Below are 18,497 nucleotides of genomic sequence, written 5' to 3' on the forward strand. Positions count from 1 at the left end.
CAGCGGCCCGTGGCCGGGCGAGTTTCCCCGGAGAGGAGCCGGATTCCGGTGCAGGGACGGAGCGAGGAGTCCGAGGTGCAGGAGGCGGGGGGGGAGGGGGGGAGAGCACGTGCGCCTGGCAGGATCAGGCCCCGAGTGGAGTCAGAGGCTGCAGGGCGCCCCCCCCCAACCGGGCAGGAAGGGGAAGGGGCGCAGCTGAGGGGCAGGGCATCTGCAGGAGGGCGCAGGGGCAAACATCTCTGGCTCAGGCTGGCACGGACCCTGCCGGAGCCCCTGGGGAGCTGCTCCCTTCAGTCCTGAGCTCAAGGGGCAGAATGAGGGGTCCAAGGCAGCTGCTGCTTCCCGAGGGACGATGCATATAGTCGCTCACGGATCAGCGGCGTACCTGGGGCTTTTGCCTCCCGGGGCGGTCACTGAGTCTGCCGCCCCTCTCCCTGTCCCTCAGCAGGGAGCTCAGCCCATTTCGACGGTCCTCCCCACGGCGGAGAGGGAAGGGGAGGTGGGGGGGAAGGAAGAGCAGTTCAGCAGGGGGGGCTCTTACTGTGACACCCTTTGCAGACCACTACTCCTGCCCCCCCTTCCTCTGCCACTGCCATTGATAAATCTATCGCCCTTATTTGTGAATTGGTCTGATCGCCTTTGAAAGCTCTCTTTGCCACCACCATCGTCGCATCTTGTGGCAATGATGTCCGTCAGGTTCATTTAGCAAGGAAATGGATTCTTTTGCCTGCCCCAAATCAAGGTACACTGTTCCTAAACACGGAGGTTCTGTTGATCTGTCACGGCAATTAAAACAGCTGATAGATCTATACTCCAGAGAATGCATCTGATCTTTTCCCAAGCTGTCAAAGTTAGTGACCTCTTGTGTCTGCGTGTAAATAAGTGAGACAGGATTAAGCCTGGTTTCATTAATTGTTTTATTTCCACCTTCCTCAGTAAGGCAAATGAAGGCTGAGGGTTGAAGTGAGTGCCAGATTTGAGAAGGCAAAGGAAAGGAGGATTCTATGTTCAGATTATTCATGTTCAGATTATTACTCATTTCATTTCACTGCTGCTTCATATTTTTAAGGGGAAAAAATCTCAAAGCAATTAATGGAAAATCTCATTGCAGTTTGTGTCCATAGGATCTTGAGAGCATTAACTCTGTAGATCCAGTTCTCTCCTCCTGATAGTCTCAGATTTGAGACTGTTCTTTCTGATAGAACAGGAGGAACGGAAGATTTATGGGCTTAAAGCTGCATTGATTCTGGAGGCCACATTCCAGTGAGCTTTGTGGCCAATGTATGCACATGCATGCGCACACAGAAAAGAGATGCAGACCATAAAGTCACATGCACACACGCCAGAGGTGCTGCACACACTCACCAGACATGCCATCTAGCATACATACAAGTCTTGCAAACACAATCAGCATGTTTAGACCTTCCAACCCCCAGTGCTGGGCTGGAGGAGAAATAAGAGCACAAGAAGACCCTGCTGAATTAGCAAGGAGATCTGTGGAAAAAGACCCTTCTGATTGTTCTTTAGAAATCCTCTTTAAAGAGCAGCCAGAGGGATCATTTATTTCCAGATCAGGGCTTTTACCCCATTTCAGCACTGTGCTTGTTTGTGGTGAAATTGGAGTTGAAAATATCTCTCTATGGGCCCCTTAGGCATCTTTCTCTCCAGGACAGACAGAGATCTTCATCCTATGATCAGATAAGGAAATGGAAACCGCAGGGACTAGCAGGACACATGAAGTGGGTTGTTTGATTTTGTTTGCCAATATTCCTTTTGCCTGTTTGTTTCTTAGGCTGTGCAGATCCCATACATTTAAAGCACGTGGCTTCCCCCAGAGAACCACAGGACCTGTAGTTTATTGCTACAGCTCTCAACACCCCTAACAAACGGTAGCTCACAGGATTTCTTGGGTGAAGCCATGTACTTTAAATGTTAGGTGGGTCTGTCGCAGCCTTAATCATATACAAAGATCTGTTGCTGCCTTTCCAACATGCTAGAAGTTGCAGCCTGGATCAGCATTCCCTGTCCACGGAACATGCTCAGTCCTCTCACTGGGTTGTTTTTGGATTTCCCTCCCTCTGCCTTGGTCCCCTCCCCCCCCCCAAAAATATTATTTGTAATTCCATAAACCGTTTCCCCCAGTCTTTGGATAACTTCCCCTCGTCCCTGGGTGGAGCCGTTTGGTTGACATAATGATTGTCATTCATAGCCTGAACATTAGAAATAGAAAGAGTAATAATATATTTCAGAAACTGGCAAATGGTTAAAAAATGTGCTTTTGTTTTTATTCTTGGGTTTTATTTTACTTTGTGTTTACTTCTTTTCCAGCAGGGTGGCATAAAAATGGACGAGCAGGGACCCAGGAGACCCATTCAAAGGGAGAGACTGGAGTGCAAAGGAAGGAAACCTCCTGCCGGCCAAGTTGGGACCATCAGGGATCTTCTGCCTCGGGCAGATTTATGTCAGATTAAGCAGGAGCCAGAGGAGGGGCAGCCGCAGCAGCACTGGGAGGCCCAGAAGCAGGATTTCCTGAAGACGATGCAGCCCCCTCGTTCAGGGTGGGAAACCCCACAGGCTCCCAGTCCTCCCCACTCCGGGGAAGGTGTCCTCTCCTTCAGGGGAGCTGCAGATGCCAGTCGGTGGCCCAGTGGGAGAGCAGGGGGGACAGACCAGACCCTGCTCCCAGACACTGAGGGGCTTCTGGGAAAGGTAAGTGCCCTCCTCTCACCTGGGTTTCCAGCACCTGGAGGTTACAGGTCCACTGCCTCTCGACATGGAGGTTCTGTTTAGCTTTGGTGGTGAATATTCCTCCTCCCTGCACTTTCTCTCTAATCCACTTTTAAAAGCCTTGCTAGACCAAACTTTCTTACACATGGGAGGTTTGTGATCATATCTCCTGATGTTGTTACTTTAATAAAGCAACCACAGGGGACTCGGAATTTCATCAGAGCAGAAGCTACGTCAGAAGAGGGGTCCTTCCACCAACCCCCTTTTTCCTCCTCTAAATTGCCTCCATTTGCAAAATGCTCTTTTCTCCCCACTGAGGTAAAAATCTTGGCACGTCTCGCAGCCTCAGAAATCCAATAAATTCCTCAGAAATCCCATGTGTAGTCGCATTAAAGATGACTGGCCTACCTTGCAAGATTGTTCCAAGATTTATTAAGATAATGTCCATTTTCAGATGACTGAATCACAGCCTGAAAAGTTAGGTTACAAATAGGAACAGTTTTTAGTACATTGCTGTACTAATGTACATTTGGTACATTACGATAAAATCTAAATTGACCCAAGTTCAAAACAAAAAACTCTAGCCACCGCCACCACAGTCTCCTGGCCCCCACAACCAGAATGCATCACTCCAGGAAGGACTCCCACCCAACCTTTAGTGAGAGAGGGCAAAAGAAAAGGACTCTAAATGGGAAGTTGCACAAATATACCAGCTGTGGTCCTGCACTGGCAGCAAGGCTAACAAACAGAGGAGCTGGGAACGTGCTGGTCCCATATCTCCCTGCATCTCCCTCCTGACCTAATTGTCCCAGCTTACCTCATGATTTGGCCGGCCCTGAGGGTGAACTGTGATGAAACCAGACAGTCTCTTATGAGCCATAGCTAACAAACTTTCCATTTTGCCCAAACCAGGAAACTGCAGCTGCCAGCTTTGGAATAAGCTGGGATGTTAAGCTAACTTCAAACTGTGCTTGGTCAAAACAGGAAACTCTGGCTGATCAGTGGCTTCATGGTTTGACTGATCCCACTGGTAGCAGTAAAAATAGGAAGCCCTGTTGCATTCGAAGGGGTTGTTTGGACAGAGTCTGTGATCAGCATGCCAATCAGGACAGGCTTAAAAACTAAAGGGACCCCTGACCATTAGGTCCAGTCGTGGCCGACTCTTGGGATGAGGCGCTCATCTCGCTTTATTGGCTGAGGGAGCCAGCGTACACCTTCCGGGTCATGTGGCCAGCATGACTAAGCCACTTCTTGCGAACCAGAGCAGCGCACAGAAACGCCATTTACCTTCCCGCTGGAGCGGTACCTATTTATCTACTTGCACTTTGACATGCTTTCGAATTGCTAGGTTGGCAGGAGCAGGGACCGAGCAACGGGAGCTCACCCTGTTGCAGGGATGCGAACTGCCGACCTTCTGATCGGCAAGTCCTAGGCTCTGTGGTTAACCCACAGTGCCACCCGCGTCCCAGGACAGGCTTAGGAAGCAATTATTATTATTATTATTACTTGCATCCTGGGTTGCCTCTGTGCATCTGGGTAGCTTCCAACAAAATAAAAACCATCAAAAATTTCCTTGTAAAAGGCTGCCTTCGGAAGTCTTCCATTTTGTAGAAATGGCCTTCAGTTTTAAAGAATTGCCCTCTTTAAGGAATCACGTGGTGTAAACATGTAAGTTGTCCTCTAGGTCCAAACACACACAGACACACACACACACACACACACATAGTAGGAGCAAGCAGTTCTCTGAAGTGCTTATCTTGTGAACTTGCCATCTAAGTAGTTTACTCCTGACCAAAGTTCCTATTTCCCAAAAGGAGAGGAGGGGGAGCAGTGGAGGAAACGGATGGGTTTGAAGGCTCTTTCTGCCTCTCTCACCTGAAGAACAAGAGCAAAGGGATTTTGCAGGGCAGGAGGACAGCGGAGGCGGCAGCGAGGGCAGAGGGAGCAGTGGGCGGATTCACGGCTTCTCCCAGGGGGCCCAGATGCAAGCAAGAAGCTTCCTTCTTCTCCATGCAAGGGCCACCCATGTATTCAGAGCAGTCCTTTGCAGATTAACTCTTAAGTTCCAAGGGATCTACCCTCAGGCCACTAATGTGCACACCATGCCAGCCTTAGAAAGGTGTTTGAAAATGGGTGGAGGCTCTTGGGAAGGGGTGCCCGCTTGTGAATGAACTTTATTATTGTCACAGACCAGGATTAAAAAAGCGTATAGATAAAATAGCAGTTAGGATTTTTTTAACCAATAATTGCAAATTAGCAAATTAGGACATGGAAACGCATAGGATAAAACATCTAAATAAAATACAACATTAAACACGGATAATGGATGGATAAAAAAACTGATAATTAAAACAGATAAGAACTAAAAACAAACAAAGTCACACAGTTAAAACAACTGTAAGAGCATAAGAACTAAAAGACTCGCAGTTAAAACAACTATAAGAGACTGCAGAGTAGAAGCCTCTTAAATAGAGGACACTCACAACATTAGAAACTGCTGTGCAAATATGGTTAAAACAGACAATTAAAACAATGTTCAAGGCTAAATTTAGAAACAATGTACAACAATAAACTGTCCCAGGGAGTTGTCTCAGAGTCACCCATGGAACCGTGTTTGGGGCTTTTCATGTCGGACTATCTTGAGTTGGGCGATGATCTGCGCCTACAAAAATGTACACAGAATCTGGCGACCATCAAGGTCATCTTCTGATCTTTGCCTAACAGCAAAAGGTCAAATTTTTGCTTTTGCGGGAGGTCGGCTAGCCTCACCAGTAGGGGATCCATGCTCTTACTACGTGCCTCTTCATAAAAGGGACATTTAAAGAATAAGTATTCTGGGCTTCCTATCTCTCCCAATGGACAGGTGCAAAGTCTCTGAGCATACGGGACCCTTCTGAAGGCTTCATCCAGGACCGGCGAGGGAAGAGCCGACCTTCTGGCGAGTGTAAAGGCCCTTCTTGCATCCCTAGATACGAGAAAGAAGAGATATGCTGCCGGTGCGGCTATATATCTCTCGATTTCTCCAATTCTATAGTCGGGGCACCTTGCACAGTCCTGCTGTCTCTCGGTGTTTAATATTCTTTGCCTGAACGTAGCTTTTGCCTGGCCCAAGCCCAGACTTAGAAGGGCTGGAGGGGCAAAACCCAGTTTCCGGAGGGTGTTCAGGACTGCAGTCTGCCAGCCCGACTGGAATTGGTCACAGAGGATCAATGGGGCTATCCCTCGGGGGAGCAGGTTCAATGTCAGCCACTTGTAGATTGATATTAGGCAGATGCTAGCCTCCACTCTCATCATCCCCATTTCCAATCTAACCCATGCGTTTGAGACACATCTGGGGACTTGGAGGAGAGCTCTAAGAAGTCTAGATTGAACTCTCTCAAGGGGGGAGAAAGCAGAGGAAGGTGGGCCCAAAAAGGAACCATAGAGTACTTCAGAGACAATATGGACAAAGGGACAAAAATGAGTGTGGTGTGGGATGCGAGTAAGGCGGTGATGAGGGGCCTCTGCATTCAGCAGAATGCATGGAAAAGAAACAATAAGGAAAAAAAGACAAAGGAGATCTTAGAACAGATTATGTGTAGGGAACAAAAATTGATTAAAAAACCTAATAACGAGAAGATAATACAGGAAATAAAGATTCTTCAAACTCAGTTTGCGATGCTAATAAATAAAGAGGTTGAGTGGAATATTAAAAGGTTAAGGCAAAAAAATTTTGAGTTTGCAAATAAATCTGGAAAATGGCTTGCTTGGCAAGTTAAGAGGAGAAAAGAACAAAACACAATTAATAAAATTGAAGTGAATGGAGAAGAAATAACAGATCCGAAAGAAATTAGGAAGGGATTTGTCGATTTCTATAAACAATTATATAGGAATAAAGAAAGGAACAATAAGAAGAAAATAGAAAGATATCTGAAAGAGAAGATGGTGAGGAAGATCCCATTAGACCAAAAAGAACAGTTGAACACACCAATTTGCAAAGAAGAAGTAGAAGAAGTCATAAAAGAACTAAAAAGAGGGAAAGCACCGGGCCCGGATGGGTTCACCTCAAGTTATTACAAAGAACTGAGAGACACGCTGATGGCCCCGCTGATCAAAGTAATGAATAACATCTTAAAAGAAAAGGACATCCCAGGAACATGGAAAGAGGCATTTATTACAATAATACCAAAACAGGATTCGGACTTGACCCAAATTAAGAACTATAGACCCATATCGCTATTAAACACAGACTACAAAATTTTCACAGGAATTCTAGCAAAGAGATTAAAAAAAATATTAGTAAAAATCATACATAGAGATCAAGAAGGTTTCCTACCGGGCAGGCAACTAAGGAATAATATAAGAAATATAGTTAATGTTATAGAATACCTGTCCGATAGGTGTGACAAACCAGCAAGTTTAATATTCGTTGATGCGGAGAAAGCCTTCGATAATGTGATCTGGGAATTTATGTTGAGAAATTTGGAGGCTATGGAGGTGGGTCAAGAATTTTATAATGGCATTGAGGCAATATATACGGAACAGAAGGCAAGGTTGATTATAAATAACATCATCACGGAAGATATAAAAATATTTAAAGGAACAAGGCAGGTGTGCCCGCTTTCGCCATTACTATTCATAGTGGTCTTGGAAGTTTTATTAAATGCAATAAGACAAAATAAGCAAATTAAAGGGGTGACATTAGGTGTTAATGAATATAAGGTAAAGGCCTTTGCGGATGATGTGGTTATAACTGCGGAAGAACCGATAGAAAGTACAAAAGAAATATTGGAAGAGATGGAACAATTTGGGAAACTATCAGGATTTAGATTGAATAAGAGGAAGACTAAAATGATAGTGAAAAATTTGGACCAAGACAAAATTGAAGTTTTAAAACAACAAACGGAAATCGAGGTAGTCAAGAAGATCAAATACTTGGGAATTTGGCTTTCGGATAAGAATATAGATTTATACCAATACAATTACATCCCTATGTGGAAAGATATAAAGAAGGATTTGGAGGTCTGGAATAGACTGAAACTATCACTATGGGGAAGAATATCAATGGTAAAAATGATGGTGCTCCCTAAGTTGTTATTTTTATTCCAAGCTTTACCCATACTAAAAGGCACAAAAATCTTTGGGGAATGGCAAAAGATAATATCAAGATATGTCTGGGAAGGAAAGAAACCCAGAATTAGATTCAAGTTATTGACAGAAGCAAAGGAGAGAGGAGGCTTCGGCCTCCCAGACATGAGATTGTACTATGAGGCAGTGTGCCTGTGTTGGGTGAAAGACTGGGTGAAATTGGAAGATAAAGAACTATTGGATTTGGAAGGGTTTAATAATAAATTTGGGTGGCACGCATACTTATGGTGTGATAAAAAGAGGTTACACAAGGGATTTGGAAATCATATTTTTAAGGGAGCATTAATAGAGGTTTGGGACAGATATAAGAACATATTAGAACCCAAAGTCCCACATTGGATATCGCCGTTAGAAATAATGTCTGTTAAGAAAATTAATATGAGAGGAAAGTGGGGAACATATGGAGAAATGGTCACCAACGAAGGAGGGAAGTGGAAAATGAAATCATATGACCAAGTTAAAGCATTAACATATGACTGGTTACACTACTTCCAAGTAAATGAAATGTTTAAAAAAGAGTTGAAGGAAAGGGGATATGTAGAAAAGGAATCAATTTTTCAGAAAGAGATAATAAATAGTGAATCTAAAAACCTATCAAAAATGTATAAAATAATGTTAGAGTGGTATACGAAGGATGAGGAGGTGAAGTCAGTGATGGTGCAATGGGCAAAGGATTTGGGATACAATATTCAATTGGAGGATTGGGAAAGGTTGTGGAAAGAGAATATAAAATTTACAGCTTGTATGACATTGAAGGAAAACATGATGAAAATGTTTTACAGATGGTACCTGTCACCTGTGAGACTGGCAAAGATGTACAAAATAGATAACAAATGCTGGAAATGTAAACTCAAAGAAGGTACATTCTTCCACCAGTGGTGGGAGTGTAAGAAAGTTAAAAGCTTCTGGGAAGAGATTTATAACGAGATGAAAAAGATATTGAGGTATACTTTTGTGAAAAGGCCAGAGGCTTTTTTATTAGGTATTATAAGAAAGGACATCAGAAGGGAAGACCGTAAATTTTTCCAGTATGCCGTAACAGCTGCCAGAATAGTACTGGCTCAGAGGTGGAAGCAGGAGGATATTCCAAGGGTAGAAGAATGGAGAGCAAAGTTAATAGAATATGCAGAATTGGACAAATTAACAGGGAAGATTAGATATACAAAAGATCAAAAATTTATAAAAGACTGGGAGAAATTTGTGTGTTATCTGGAAAATAATTATGGTGTAAATACAACGCTGGTGGGGTTTAAAGAGGCTTTGTAAAGAACTAATGAATATTGTTTAATAGAAATATAGGAGGAAAGGAGGTGTAAATGGCAATATGGAAGAATGGAATGTGTACTAAAATAATAGCTATGAAAGAATGTCAGCGACGTTGAAGGAAGTCGAAAATGCATATGATTTGTTGTAAAATGGTTAATGTATAATGAGTTGGATTTAATAAAAGCATATAATAAAAAAAAAAAAAACAAAAAAAAACAAAAAGGAACCATAGAGGTGTTGTGCCAAAGTTTTGGCCTTGTATAATTTTAGAGCTGCGGGAATGAAGAAACCCCCTTGTGCTCTGAAGAATTTAAGGATACAATTAGCGGTTTTTTCCGCTAGGGGGTGCCCAATTGGGGCTTCTCCAGGGGCAGCAGATTGTCTTGGGCAGGAGAATCCCTGCAGGGGCTCTCAGACTCCTTTGGCTTCTTCTTCCCTCCCTCCCAGGAAGCTGCAACTTGCTCTGGATTCTGCGCTCCTCAGACAGCTGAACCTGCAAACCTAGCTGAGACTGAACCTGCAACCCTGGCCAGGATGGAAGGAGGAAGATGGACGGGTGACCTGGTTAGGCTGTCTCCCGCATCCCTCCCCACAACCTCTGAGCATTCCCTCCCAGGGCCCTTGGAGAAATCTGGTGAGTTCCAGGGGAGAGGAGATGGGGACAGGGACAGATGGATGGTGGAGGGAGAAAGAGGAAAAGATGGGGAGGAGACAAATGGAAGGAAGTTCCTGACATTAAGAAGGAAGGGGTGAGCCCTTCTGCAAAGCAGCTCTTTGTTTCTTGAATCCTTTTCCTAAAGTAGTGGGGGCAGATTTTCTTCCTCCAGGCTTTGAAATCTTAGGTGTTATTTCCACGGCAGGAATAATTGATGATAATGATGTTGCACACCAGTACTGAAAAATGGGTGAAGGGAAATGAAATGCTTTGCATAATTATTTATAATTAATGTATTTAAATTGTTTATATTGCTCTTATTTTTTATAGACAGGGTCAGAATGATACATTCCACCAGCATCAAAACACAATAAATGCATGCACCTCCCCAGTTTGGTGGGCTTAAGGGACAAAGGACCCGTTATCATGATACACAGTTCCTGTGGCTGGAGGCTCTACACTTTGGATTGGGCATATAAAGTCCAAGAGTGTCTGGTATTATAAGCAAACTGTGTAAACTTGCCAATCTTACAGACTGGGGTCGTTTGTGTGTGTGAGTGAGTGAGTGAGTGAGTGGGATAATAATTTTAGCAATCCTGTGTAATGGCTTGGTTCTACCGCACAGACATGAGACAACTCCAGTAGTAATTATCTCAAACTCATAAATCACTGTGGAGCTCAGTCTTCGGCCTGTTCATCCCAGCTTGCAGTTGCCGAGTCCTCCAGCAAAGAAGGCCCCACTTTCGCTTTCTTTTCACCTCTTCTCGCAGATTCTCTCGAGCCTACGATTTTTTGGACAGGCTATTTCGGGGGCTCTGTGTAAGAGCTCAAACTGGAGATAACAGTCTGGCACCCCCTCTTCCTGCTCTTTGTTCTTTCCTCCTGCTGCAGCTTGGCTGCTCCTCCCCTGCTTCACATTCCAACTGAATCACATCTCTTGCGTTCTCAGGCTCTGTCAGCGGAGGCACGAGAGGCTTGAGATTCACGGAGCTGACACCCTGTAATTTTGTCTGTCCCTAAGCTTCCATGGAGATACTGTGGTACAACCTAGGTGCAAATTTCAACATAAGTACACAAAGCCAACAAAGAGACTCAGAGGTTTATAGTGGCACCAGCTTTCCTGGTCAAGAGTCCACTTTGTCAGACTGCAGCCCACAAAAGCTTAAGCCATAATACATTTATCAGCCTTTAAGGGCTGCAAAAGATGAATAAACAGAAGCGTAGTTCATCTATGGAATCTATCCTACAGGAGACAGTGACGGCCAGCAACATGGATAGCTTGAAAAAAAGGATAAGACTGGCATCTCTGCTCTGCCCTCGTGGTCCTAGGCAATAACGCTTCTTAATACTAGTTTCTGGAAAGCACAGTAAGGAGGAGAACTTTTGTGCTCCAATCTTGCTTGCCGGTTTCCCACAGGCATCTGGTTGGCCTCTGTGAGAAGAGGATGCTGGACTAGGTGGGCCTTTGCCTGATCCAGCAGGCTCTTCTTAGGTTCCAATATATTGCAATATTTTTACAGTTACATGTAGCACTTAAGTTTTATTTATTTCACAAGGGAAATACTGTTACTTGAGCCTGAGATCATTTCTTCACTTCAGAAAGTAAAAATAGATGTGTCTAAAAAGCCAATTCCACCATAGATCTGTATTATAAAATGATGGTGCTTTACCAAGTGTGAATGGAGTGATCATGTGTTGCTCTTGTCATTATCTCATATTCATTCCTAAAAATTTGAAACCTAGAGAGGACAGTGGAGAATGGAGACAGTGTTAAAATGAGAGAAGGTGCAGACTGGGATTGACTTGTGTGCAGTTCCCTTTTTGTCTTTCTTGAAAGTCTAACAGGATTCTCTTTCCTCCCAGACTCCCAAACAGGTGAGGAAGATGAAAGTCAGAATTCTATGGAGCCACATGTGAATTTATTGGGAAGAAGAAAGAAACTGAGGATACAACAACAAACTCACAAAGGAGAGAAACTATTTGAATGTATGGAATGTGGAAAGGGCTTCAATGAAAGTGGAAAACTTAGAATATATCAACGAACTAATACGGGGGAGAAAGGATTTGAATGTTTTGAATGTGGAAAGAGCTTCAATGACCGTCGAACACTTAGAATACACCAACGAACTCACACGGGGGAGAAACCATTTAAATGTATTGAATGTGGAAAGAGCTTCAGTCAATATGGAGTCCTTAGAATACATCAACGAACTCACACAGGGGAGAAACCATTTAAACGTATTGAATGTGGAAAGAGTTTCAGTCAATATGGAGTCCTTAGAAGACATCAACGAACTCACACTGGGGAGAAACCATTTAAATGTATTGAATTTGGAAAGAGCTTCAGGCAATATGGAGTCCTTAGAATACACCAACGAACTCAAACAGGGGAGAAACCATTTAAATGTATTGAATATGGAAAGAGTTTCAGTGAAAGTGGAGCACTTAGAATACATCAACGAACTCACACAGGGGAGAAACCATTTAAACGTATTGAATGTGGAAAGAGTTTCAGTCAATATGGAGTCCTTAGAAGACATCAACGAACTCACACAGGGGAGAAACCATTTAAATGTATTGAATGTGGAAAAAGCTTCGGTAAGAATGAAGCACTTAGAGTACACCAACGAACTCACACAGGGGAGAAACCATTTAAATGTATTGAATGTGGAAAGAGTTTCAGCGAAAGTGGAACACTTAGAATACATCAACGAACTCACACAGGTGAAAAACCATTTAAATGTATTGAATGTGGAAAGAGCTTCAGTAAGAATGGAGCACTGAGAATACATCAACGAACTCACACAGGGGAGAAACCATTTAAATGTATCGAATGTGGAAAAAGCTTCAGTGAAAGTGATAAACTTAGAATACATCAACGAACTCACACTGGGGAGAAACCATTTAAATGTATGGAATGTGGAAAGAGCTTCAGTCAAAGTGGGGCACTTAGAATACATCAACGAACTCACACAGGGGAGAAACCATTTAAATGTATTGAATGTGGAAAGAGCTTCAGTCAAAGTGGGGCACTTAGAATACATCAACGAACTCACACAGGGGAGAAACCATTTAAATGTATCAAATGTGGAAAAAGCTTCAGTGAAAGTGAGAAACTTAGCATACATCAACGAACTCACACAGGGGAGAAACCATTTAAATGTATTGAATGTGGAAAAAGCTTCAGTCAAAGTGGGACACTTAGAATGCATCAACGAACTCACACTGGGGAGAAACCATTTAAATGTATTGAATGTGGAAAGAGCTTCAGTGAAAGTGGGAAACTTAGAATACATCAACGAACTCACACTGGGGAGAAACCATTTAAATGTATTGAATGTGGAAAAAGCTTCAGTAAGAATGGAGCACTTAGAAGACATCAACGAACTCACACTGGGGAGAAACCATTTAAATGTATTGAATGTGGAAAAAGCTTCAGTAAGAATGAAGCACTTAGAAGACATCAACGAACTCACACTGGGGAGAAACCATTTAAATGTATTGAATGTGGAAAAAGCTTCGGTAAGAATGAAGCACTTAGAGTACACCAACGAACTCACACAGGGGAGAAACCATTTAAATGTATTGAATGTGGAAAGAGCTTCAGTCAAAGTGGGGCACTTAGAATACATCAACGAACTCACACAGGGGAGAAACCATTTAAATGTATCGAATGTGGAAAAAGCTTCAGTGAAAGTGAGAAACTTAGAATACATCAACGAACTCACACAGGTGAGAAACCATTTGAATGTATTGAATGTGGAAAGTGCTTCAGTGAAAGTGGATCACTTAGAAGACATCAACGAACTCACACAGGGGAGAAACCATTTAAATGTATTGAATGTGGAAAAAGCTTCAGTCAAAGTGGGACACTTAGAATGCATCAACGAACTCACACTGGGGAGAAACCATTTAAATGTATTGAATGTGGAAAGAGCTTCAGTGAAAGTGGGAACCTTAGAACACATCAACGAACTCACACGGGGGAGAAACCATTTAAATGTATTGAATGTGGAAAAAGCTTCGGTAAGAATGAAGCACTTAGAGTACACCAACGAACTCACACAGGGGAGAAACCATTTAAATGTATTGAATGTGGAAAAAGCTTCAATAAGAATGAAGCACTTAGAGTACACCAACGAACTCACACGGGGGAGAAACCATTTAAATGTATTGAATGTGGAAAGAGCTTCAGGCAATATGGAGTCCTTAGAATACACCAACGAACTCACACAGGGGAGAAACCATTTAAATGTATTGAATGTGGAAAAAGCTTCAATAAGAATGGAGCACTTAGAAGACATCAACGAACTCACACTGGGGAGAAACCATTTAAATGTATTGAATGTGGAAAAAGCTTCGGTAAGAATGAAGCACTTAGAGTACACCAACGAACTCACACAGGGGAGAAACCATTTAAATGTATTGAATGTGGAAAGAGTTTCAGCGAAAGTGGAGCACTTAGAATACATCAACGAACTCACACTGGGGAGAAACCATTTAAATGTATTGAATGTGGAAAGAGCTTCAGTGAAAGTGGGAAACTTAGAATACATCAACAAACTCACACTGGGGAGAAACCATTTAAATGTATTGAATGTGGAAAAAGCTTCAGTAAGAATGGAGCACTTAGAAGACATCAAGGAACTCACACGGGGGAGAAACCATTTAAATGTATTGAATGTGGAAAAAGCTTCAGTCAGAGTGGGACACTTAGAATACATCAAGGAACTCACACTGGGGAGAAACCATTTAAATGTATTGAATGTGGAAAGAGCTTCAGTGAAAGTGGGAAACTTAGAATACATCAACCAACTCACACAGGGGAGAAACCATTTAAATGTATCGAATGTGGAAAAAGCTTCAGTGAAAGTGATAAACTTAGAATACATCAACGAACTCACACTGGGGAGAAACCATTTAAATGTATGGAATGTGGAAAGAGCTTCAGTCAAAGTGGGGCACTTAGAACACATCAACGAACTCACACAGGGGAGAAACCATTTAAATGTATCGAATGTGGAAAAAGCTTCAGTGAAAGTGAGAAACTTAGAATACATCAACGAACTCACACAGGTGAGAAACCATTTGAATGTATTGAATGTGGAAAGTGCTTCAGTGAAAGTGGATCACTTAGAAGACATCAACGAATTCACACAGGGGAGAAACCATTTAAATGTATTGAATGTGGAAAAAGCTTCAGTCAAAGTGGGACACTTAGAATGCATCAACGAACTCACACAGGTGAGAAACCATTTAAATGTATTGAATGTGGAAAGAGCTTCAGTGCAAGTGGGAACCTTAGAACACATCAACGAACTCACACGGGGGAGAAACCATTTAAATGTATTGAATGTGGAAAAAGCTTCGGTAAGAATGAAGCACTTAGAGTACACCAACGAACTCACACAGGGGAGAAACCATTTAAATGTATTGAATGTGGAAAAAGCTTCAATAAGAATGGAGCACTTAGAAGACATCAACGAACTCACACTGGGGAGAAACCATTTAAATGTATTGAATGTGGAAAAAGCTTCGGTGTTACCATAAAGCACCAATGCTGCAGCAAGCAAAGGCTCCAGCAGCTCAGTCAGCTGCTTGTGGCTGGAAAGCCAGACAGGATGTTTGTGACTGTTGCCATGGAAACAAAGGGGCAGTCCATTCTGTACTGATGTTAGCTCAGTGTGTGTGTCATATGACCTGTACTGGAAGTACATGGGAGGAGTTTTTCTTCTTGCTGTTGTCGAGTGCAGACATGTTTCTCTGTACTGATATGAGAGACAGAAATAAAAGATGTAAATAGTTTTCTGTCTGCTTCTTTCCCCTCCCTGGGGGACACCAAAGGGGAGAGAGGAAGAACGGTGTGTTCCTCTCACACATCTGAGATGAATCGCCGGGACCTCGCCTGCTTATCAGCAGAGTGGCAGCCTTCGGATGGTTGCTGTCCATCGGACATCTGCATGAGAGGCTGGTGAATTGTCCTCCTCTGCTGAATGGAAGCCTGATTTGAGAGGCTGATTCTCTGCAGCCAGAAGCTGACCAGAAGAAGCTGACAGCCAAGCCGATGCTCAAGGTATGAGACTTTTAGAAGCTTAGAAGTGTGAATGCAGAATGATTCATTCTCTGCTTCACGGAGAGCGTGTGTGGGAAAGCAGCTCCAACTTAGAAGAGGCCTGCATACCAGGCATTTTTGTGGTTTCCTGTCCGAGGAAAGGAATGCGCTGTTGCTAGGCAACGTCCTTCAGAAGGCTGTGCCTCAGAGAGGAGAAATGGAAAGTTACTCGAGAGGGCTGGACAGTCAGACTATGCTTCAGAGAGGCGAAAACAAAGTTTTGTTTTGACTAGGTCCTCACGAACTGCTGGAAGGGACTTTCCAACGCAGCCAGAGTCAGAGTTGCCAGGTGTCAAGAGTGTAAACAAGCCAGCTATTGGATTTTAGAGGCTTGTGTTTTAGAGTCAATGCAAGGACTCAAAATGGATGCCAAGAAGGGGGGAGGTTTGCCTTCTCCACCCCTCCTGACCAATGACAATTATTCATCTTGGTCTGTAAAGATGAAGGCCCTGCTGCAGAATCAGAGACTGTTTGGGGTGATTGAGAATCCCATCCCAGCAGCACCAACGCGTGCTTGGGAGTCACAGAATGTGAAGGCTAGGACTGCTATAATTCTGTGTGTCTCAGATGAGCAGCTTGTGCATATACAGCATTTGGAATTTGCGCAAGAGGTTTGGAACGCGCTGCGTACAACGCATCAGAGAGATGCTGGTTCTTCAGCGTTGCTGTATTTTGAGAAGTTGACCAATCTGAGATTAGCGCCTGATGGAGATGTTCAAGCGCACCTGACAGAAATGAAGTTCCTGCGTCAACAGATGGTGGAACGCAATTTCCGTCTACAGGAGGAAGTGTTTTGCTTCATGATGATAAACAGCCTGAACCGGACCTACAAGGTTGTTGCCAGTCAGCTTGGTTCGCTACCTGCTCAGCAGCTAACCGCGGAAAGGGTGTGTGCCGTCGTCCTGAACGAACACGACAGACTTGCTGCACTGGAAGTGAAGGACAGAGGGAGGCAAGAACAGAGTTCAAATCTTCCCACTGCTGAATCTACTGGAGAGCATGCCGTAGCATTGAGAGCCGTCCGATGCTATAATTGTGGACAGACTGGGCATCTACAGCGAAACTGTAAGAAGCCGCGACAGTCAAAAGGAGCCAAGAACAGCTCTACGAAGCCTGAGGCGTCAAGCAAAAGCCGTACCAAGTGCCAGGTGAAACCTGCAAAGGTGATGATGGCGAAAGGAACCACGCCAGATGTTGGGAACGCAGTCATAATCGATACGGGCGCCACGAAGCATCTCTGCCCACACAGAGAACTGTTTTCGACGTTAAGGAAGCAAAGCTTCACTGTGAAACAAGCCAACGGTCAAGAACTAGAAGCGACCGGGATTGGAACTGTGTATCTTGAGAGTCTGAACTTGACTATAAGTGATGTTTACCTGGTTCCAGAACTGAAATTTAGTCTGCTGAGTGCTTCGCAGATTGCAAAGAAGGGACTAAAACTGTACTATGATGCTAAAAGATGCAAGATCTACAAAGATGGAGAACTGTTTCTTACTGCCAAAGAGAAAGATGGACTGTATTTGTTGACTTTTGATCAAAGTGATTACATGAAATGTAATACTTCTGATTCTAACGAAATTTCTCTTGCAGGTGTGACCAGTGTGAACACCAGGAAGGTGGCCAAGAAGGTCCACAGAGCTTTTCAGCGGGTGTATGCTGATGTGATTGGTCCTCTAGAACCATCTAGAGGCGGTGCAAAATATTACCTTGTGTGTGTTGATTGTTACACTAATTATTCTTGGGTTTATATGATGAAGAAACCGCAGGAAACTTTAGAAAAGTTTCAGGAGTTTTGTGACAAGGTTAAAAATATGCATGATGCTAACATTGATTGTCTTTTCACAGATGACAAGCCAGTTTTTCTTTTACAGAATTTCCAGAGGTTCCTGGATGGAAAAGGGATAAGGCACAAACTTGCTACTTCCGAAGAAGCATGGAATAAATGTGTCTGTGTTAGGGTGAACAAAGAATTGCAAAAGGGGATGAATGCACAATTGCTGAGTTCACATTTGCCACATGAATATTGGGCCGAATCTCTAGCGTCCTATCTTCATGTGTGGTTGAGAAAAGTCTCAACAGAGTTGGGATGTTCTCCTTTTGAGAAGCTGTTTAATAGAAAACGTTCTGTTGCCTATTTCAAGGTTTTCGGGTCTCATGTGAGAACAGAAGCTCCAAGTGGGGTAAAGAATGCCAAAGGCATCTTTGTGGGTTATGAAAAAGGTCTCTACAGAGTAATTTTGTCTGAATCTGGTCAGGTGATTCTCACAAAGTATCTAGAGAGTGCTCCTGAACGAGAGAGAGTGATTGTTCACACTTTTTCCACAGATGATTCTGATGATGATGATGATGAGTTTGATCTTATTGAGTTCAGTGGTACTGATGATGAAGACACTGATAGCTCAGACAGCTCAGTTGTCACAGTCATTGAGAGGAAATCTCAAATAATGACTAGACCCTCAGAAGAGCACGATAAACCACTGATTAAGCTTAGTACTGGTTCTCCAGAGAGTTCAGAGGCTGAACCAGAAAGCAGAGAAGAGCAGCAGCTCTTACGTAGGTCTGAGAGAGCAACGAAGGGTGTACCACCCAAGAGGTATTCAAAGGAGTTTG

The 18,497-nt window shown here is 43.4% G+C and overlaps 2 protein-coding genes across 2 annotated transcripts in view; both read left to right on the top strand.

The window, feature by feature from the left end:
* Nucleotides 1-18,497, top strand: part of LOC310701038 (uncharacterized protein) — a 165,037-nt gene that overhangs the window by 141,240 nt on the left and 5,300 nt on the right. The window contains exon 4 of the mRNA XM_083491037.1: nt 11,639-15,313. Within this exon, the coding sequence (XP_083347163.1) occupies nt 11,639-15,313 (3,675 nt within the window). The remainder of the gene's footprint in view (nt 1-11,638; nt 15,314-18,497) is intronic.
* The window catches only part of LOC310701713 (uncharacterized protein), an 86,408-nt gene continuing 77,553 nt past the window's right edge, over nt 9,643-18,497 (top strand). The window contains exon 1 of the mRNA XM_083493006.1: nt 9,643-9,754. The gene's annotated coding sequence lies outside the window, so the exon portion shown is untranslated. The remainder of the gene's footprint in view (nt 9,755-18,497) is intronic.

Source organism: Podarcis liolepis, assembly GCF_965112155.1.
Source record: "Podarcis liolepis genome assembly, chromosome: 2".
NCBI classification, from domain to species: Eukaryota; Metazoa; Chordata; class Lepidosauria; order Squamata; family Lacertidae; genus Podarcis; species Podarcis liolepis.